The sequence below is a fragment of the Neophocaena asiaeorientalis genome, unplaced genomic scaffold, assembly GCF_003031525.2.
Source record: "Neophocaena asiaeorientalis asiaeorientalis breed wild unplaced genomic scaffold, Neophocaena_asiaeorientalis_V1.1 scaffold26, whole genome shotgun sequence".
Classification (NCBI taxonomy): domain Eukaryota; kingdom Metazoa; phylum Chordata; class Mammalia; order Artiodactyla; family Phocoenidae; genus Neophocaena; species Neophocaena asiaeorientalis.
The window spans coordinates 3,591,131-3,597,408 of record NW_020173108.1 but is presented as its reverse complement, the minus strand read 5'-3'; the positions used below and the strand labels follow the sequence as shown (position 1 = coordinate 3,597,408).

Sequence of the window (6,278 nt, the reverse complement as noted above, 5' to 3'; positions counted from 1 at the left end):
CCTGGTCACCTCTCTTTTTTTTCCTCTACGAATTTGCCTACTCTAGGTACCTCATATAAATGGAACCATACAGTATGTATCATTTTGTGTCGTTTTTCACTTAGCATTGTGTTTTCAAGGTTCATCCACGTTATAGCATGTATGAGAATTTTATTTCTTTTTAAGGTGGCACAATATTCCACTGTATATAAGAACTGGGTTTTTAATGACACCTTTTTTTTTTTTCTTTAAATGTATTTTATTTTAGTTTTGGCTGTGTTGGGTCTTCATTTCTGTGCGAGGGCTTTCTCTAGTTGTGGCAAGTGGGGGCCGCTCTTCATCACGGTGCGCGGGCCTCTATCGCGGCCTCTCTTGTTGCGGAGCACGGGCTCCAGACGCGCAGGCTCAGTAGTTGTGGTCCACGGGCCCAGTTGCTCCGCGGCATGTGGGATCCTCCCAGACCAGGGCTCGAACCCATGTCCCCTGCATTAGCAGGCAGATTCTCAACCACTGCGCCACCAGGGAAGGCCCTAATGACACCTTTGAGGCACCATACCTTAGGGGACCTAATGTTAGGTGAGATAGTAAGTTTACCTTATAGTGTAAAAGTCACATGGCATCGGCTTTTCTGTTTCTTACAGCTGAAAGAATCCTGACACACAAGGCACAACTCAGGTTCTTTTTTTTTTTTTGCGGTACGCGGGCCTCTCACTGTTATGGCCTCTCCCGTTGCGGAGCACAGGCTCCGGACGTGCAGGCTCAGCGGCCATGGCTCATGGACCCAGCCGCTCCGCGGCATGTGGGATCCTCCCGGACCGGGTCACGAACCCGTGTCCCCTGCATCGGCAGAGGGACTCTCAACCACTGCACCACCAGGGAAGCCCATAACTCAGGTTCTTCTGTGAAGCTCTAGGGTGGGCAATGAGACCCACAGACAACCAAAATGGATGCTCTCCAGCATGTGGCAAAATTTTACAGAATTTCCCTCTAAGTCTGAATCTATACACGTGTACACGTGTATACACACACTCACACGACTAGCGTCACACCTTTACCTCTTCTCATCCTCAGTTTAGCTATTTTGATAATCCCTTATTACAACGGTTAATTTCAGCAGTTATTCAGTACTTAACATTTTTATTCATCATAAAAATATATATATGTAACTTCAAATCGAGTGAGACATTGTGCCTGGTGCTCTGTGGAGTACAGATTGATGCCTCTTTTCAAAACACTTTTCCACAGTCTTCACTGGACTTGGAAATAATCAAGCTTAGTCAAAGGTAAAAAACAAAAACACTTATTTAAAAAATACCATCCAGCATTAAATGTGCTAACTTTGACAGGCAGGCAGGGTGGGTGGTTAATGTTTTATTTGTATATGAAATTGGAGATACAGGAAGCAGTGCGGCAAAAAAAAAAAAAAGAATGCTTATCATTAGAACTGAAAGAAAAAGTGAGTAGTATGCTAATATGATAGAAGGGAACTTTGAGTCACCACACAAAGAGAAGAATCTCATCTTTGATAAGTACTAGTAGTGGGGGAGGTTTGACTTATTTGCAGGATTATGAAACATGTTGATTCATGACTATGAAGAGGCAGACTGTAGAAAGCTGTGAGCAGACCCTAGTGTTAGTAGGGGATATGGAGAAGTGGGAATAAAGAGAAAGAAAAATAGGGCAGAATGGTTTTGCTCAAGGGTCCCTAGAAAAAAATTTAAAAATTAAAAAAAAAATCTGAGGGGCTTCCCTGGTGGCGCAGAGGTTGAGAGTCCGCCTGCCGATGCAAGGGACATGGGTTCGTGTCCCGGTCAGGGAGGATCCCACATGCCGCAGACCGGCTGGGCCCGTGAGCCATGGCCGCTGAGCCTGCGTGTCTGGAGCCTGTGCTCCGCAACGGGAGAGGCCACAACAGTGAGAGGCCCGCGTACCACACACACACACAAAAAAATCTGAGTAAGCACGTATTGTAGTATTTTTCTGTGACTATAAAAATGTAATGGGAAGCATTAGAAATCAACTACACTGTAAACATATACAATATCCTTTCATCGTGAGCATATATATGAAGCCTCCTGCAACTATTATAAAATCACGTTATAAAATTCTACCTTTTTTTTGCTTGTTCCCTTTTCTGGTTCCTAGTTATTCACATTCTGGGAGAGGACAAAGGCCTTTACAGATTCATCAATCCAATCCTTTCTTTTCACAGATAAAGCAGGGTAAATAGCTTGCCGGCGGTCCCATTCATCCTCAGTGAAAGAGACTGGACTAGAACAACCAGGTCTCCTGATTCCCATCTGGTGCTTTTCTCATTACAACATGACCTGATTCACACTCCGCCTTGTCCCTGGTCTGTACCTGGTGGTTCTCCCTCGATCTCAGCTGGGGCAGAAGGGCTGTGAAAGACAGGACCCGGTCCTCTTGGGGCCTCTGGTTTGCTATGAGTGTGGGGCACTAGAAGAGAACGCCAGAAAACGCATCGCCCACTTCTATCCCAAGTCTGAAAGTGATCTACAACACACACACACACACACACACACACACACAGAGTCAGGCTCTGTGATCACCTAGTTGAGAAATATTTCCTTGATAGGGCATTGTGTGAGAGAGGAATTTTTAACAGCTGCCATAGGAGAGGTTATTGATTTTAAAGGAGAACATCTGGCCAAGGATACATACACCTTTCAGAAGCTCCTGGTCACACACAACGGGCAACAATGGAGAGCTTCCAGCTCCAGGGGTCATGTCAATACTAGGCACGAAGTCCCTGACCACAATACCATCTAATGGGCCACTAATCAGTGGTGGGAACTGCCTCCAAATATGCAAATTCAAACAGAAAGGAAACACATTTGATTGGATTCCCCCGGATTCCCCCCCCCTCCCCCCCGTACGCGGGCCTCTCACTGTTGTGCCCTCTCCCATTGCGGAGCACAGGCTCTGGATGCGCAGGCTCAGCGGCCATGGCTCACGGGCCCAGCCGCTCCACGGCAGGTGGGATCCTCCCGGACCGCAGCACGAACCTGCATCCCCTGCACTGACAGGCGGACTCTCAACCACTGAGCCACCAGGGCAGCCCCTGATTGGATTCTTTTAAAGAGCCCTACCATTCTCACATCTATTTTGGGTTTCATATTTATCAGCACTCAACATTCTAAATGTTCTAGTCTGGCTATCCCTATTTCTGGGTGACAACACCGGGAACACTTTGTTGCAACATTCATGAGAGGTGCCTCGAAAGTGAGGGTGCTCGGATCTCTCGAGGCCATTTTTTTCTGCGGTTCCTTTGAGAACAAAATCAGTGTTATTGTATTTTTTAAATGTCTATCATATAAGGTTTTGATCAAGTTCAATACGAGGAATATGAATTTAAAATATCCTTTGTTGTAATCATGAACTAGGAAAACTGAGAGGAAACAGAGTTCTTTTTTTTTTTTTTTGGAAACAGTTGAAACTGACAATTTCAAGTTTATGGAAACATTGGAAAGTACCACAATTCTATAGACTGTCCTGCAGAAATTTATCTTTCTTGGGCTCCATAAGTTTCTGTAAGAGTAAGGTTCTCTTTCATCTAAACTCTTCCTAGAAATTTGCTTGCTCAAGTGGAGATAAATCATTTGTTTTACAAAACAAGAGCCTGCTGTGTGTTCTGTGTTCCGTCTCAAGCAATAAATTGCCTTTGTACCGTATTTCTGGTCTCTTTCCATATAGCCTGCTGTATCCTATATACAGAATCCTGAAAAATCCTTTCCACTTGTGTAGGAAAGCCACGACTTTCTTCCTCCAGGGCGTTGATGGTTCGCAGAGCAAAGGGAGTCCTTTCTCGGGGCAGGGGGTTGTTCAGAGGCCGCATGGGGATGACGGAGTTGTACTTGTGCTGCCTGTTAACAGAGTTCATGAGGGACGTATAGAACTGGAACTTACACCAGGTATCTCTTAAAAAGTTTTTGGTCAATAATAAGATTGTCCAGGCAGACCCATTGACAGCATCATCCAAGTTCTGTAAATGCTGCCTGCCACCTGGCATCTCAGCAAAGATTATTCCAGGTTTGATGCCGAAGTCATTTTCCAGCAGATTCTGGACTCGGAGGGCTTCGTCTGTGTCTTCTTCAGCATGCAGTATCACAAATTTGAGGAACACCTCTTCTTCTGCTTCCTCTTCTGGCATCTCCTCCACTCCCTTGGCTCCCTCCTGCTCCCCTGTTGGCATCTCTGCTGTATTGCTATGAGCAGCAGTGTCACTCAGGGACATTTCTTCAGATTTCTTGGAATCTGACTTGTGCTGTCTTTGACTCGTATCCACACTGTGGCTTTTACCCCAAGAGAGAGAAAGAGGGCAGGGATCCGTTTTAGACTTTCCAATACCCATTATAAAGATCCAAATCAGAATAGGAAAGCTTTATTTCTCAGCATTTCATTTCATTCTAAAAGGAGAAATAACAAAGCAGAAGAATACCGTAAACTTAATCAAAACATTAAAAATGGAAAATTTCATTCACCCCGAAAACCTCAAAAAGATTATAATATAAAGTTCTCTAAGAAAGAATTGCCAAACAGATCATTGGAAAATCACTGGTCTTTTTTGAGCTTCACAAGGGCTACCACAGGTAGTCAAGGGTAAGTTAAACAGAGGGTCCAGTTTAATATAACAGGAGACATTTGGAAATTTTAAATAGTATTATAACCACACTATAAACTTCCAAATTAAAATAAATTACTTTGGTATGTTAGAGAAAAGGTACCATATCAACTCTACCTATACGGAGTTTAAATCCAACCTCTCCATAACCAAATTACTGTGTAAGCTAGAAACAGGAAAAACCTAAAGAAACCAAATATTCCAACATTAAACACAAAATTTGTTTTTGTATCAAACACAAATACAAAACAGAATACAAATATCCTAAAGGTGGCTAGCAGGCAGCTCTACTGACTCAGAACAAAGAGAAGATCTGAAATGTCAAATGACTTGTTGCCCAGAATTCATGGGTTCAGAGCTTTTTTGTTTGTCTAGGATCAGGCCATGTTGTAGTGGGGCTGGTGCAGAAACTATAATAAGGATTGTGAAAAGTAAGGAATATATTTTCCAGCTAATCTTGGGAATACTTAAGAAAACATTTATTGAGGTAGGGAGAAATTAACATCTTGGTTTGGAAGTGAAATCTGGAAACAAAGCCTTGTGATTTTCACCAGTGAAATTAACAAATAATCATTGTAGTCTATACTTGTTCTTTTATTTTAAAGATTCTAAATTCAGTGTAAGAATTAGATCAGCTGTGAAAGAAAGGTACTCCATGTAAATCTAATTTAAATAAATCTTCACATAATGTCGGCAGTGTTGTTAATATAACCCCCAAACAGGCAGTTTCAAGGGGGGTTCTTTTTTATCAAAAGACAGAAAATTTAGAATAGATAATTATAAATTCCATGTTTTCAAACTATGGGCCCATAGGCTATATTCTAAAGCATTTTTATTTATTGTTCATTGGCAAAGACCAGAGCTCAAGAAGAAATCAGAATTTTATTCATTATGACCTAAGTAACATAGCTACATATATCAAAATATTTCAGGTTTAGAAGAAACCATTCAGCAAAAATGGTGAAAAACTGTTATGGGAAGAAAAAACAAGGGAAAACACAGAATTGTTTTCTAATGTATATACGGAGTGAAAGGGTTTGCTACTGCCTCTGAATAGTGAGGGAACTGCTGGCTATTGCCTGTCATTTATTCTGTCTGTACTTCAGGTTCTGATCCACAGTATACTGCGCCAGCCACCAAGTGGTAGTCTAAGGCATGACAACCCTCCAATGCTATTGATATCCCAATTAATAAACCTAAATGAACTCAGACTCTCTTCACTGGTTAGGATTAACTGCTGACTTTTTTATTGTATCATGAAAAAAGTTTTACCATGCAGAATTGTGAAAGAAGGTTCCCCTGAATTAAAAAAAAAAAAACTATCCAGAGAAATCTATTAAAGCATCAATTAAAATGATCTTCACTTATTCGTTGAGATAGGTTTGTTAAACCAACTTAACTTCATTATCTTAATCACTAGTTGCTGCAGATGAGTGCATGTGAAGTGATATAAAAGGTTTTCACTAAAAAGTGTTGAAAACTTCTAAGGTAAAATGGTGTGTTGAGTCAGAACACAGAATCTTTTGAGATAAATAAAAATAAACCACCAAAGAATTACATTATGAATAAAAATTACAATTTTACGTCTCATTTTTCTTAAACACTGGTCAGCAAAAAACAGCAAAATACTGCAGAAATCTACGATGTGCTGTTCCAA

General features: G+C 41.6%; 1 protein-coding gene across 1 annotated transcript in view; it reads right to left on the bottom strand.

Moving 5' to 3' along the window:
• Positions 1 to 2,953: 2,953 nt before the first annotated feature.
• Positions 2,954 to 6,278, bottom strand: part of TICAM2 (TIR domain containing adaptor molecule 2) — a 15,189-nt gene continuing 11,864 nt past the window's right edge. Inside the window, exon 2 of the mRNA XM_024743334.1 lies at positions 2,954 to 4,406. Coding sequence (XP_024599102.1) covers positions 3,644 to 4,351 — 708 coding nt within the window. The 5' untranslated portion in view covers positions 4,352 to 4,406 and the 3' untranslated portion in view covers positions 2,954 to 3,643. The remainder of the gene's footprint in view (positions 4,407 to 6,278) is intronic.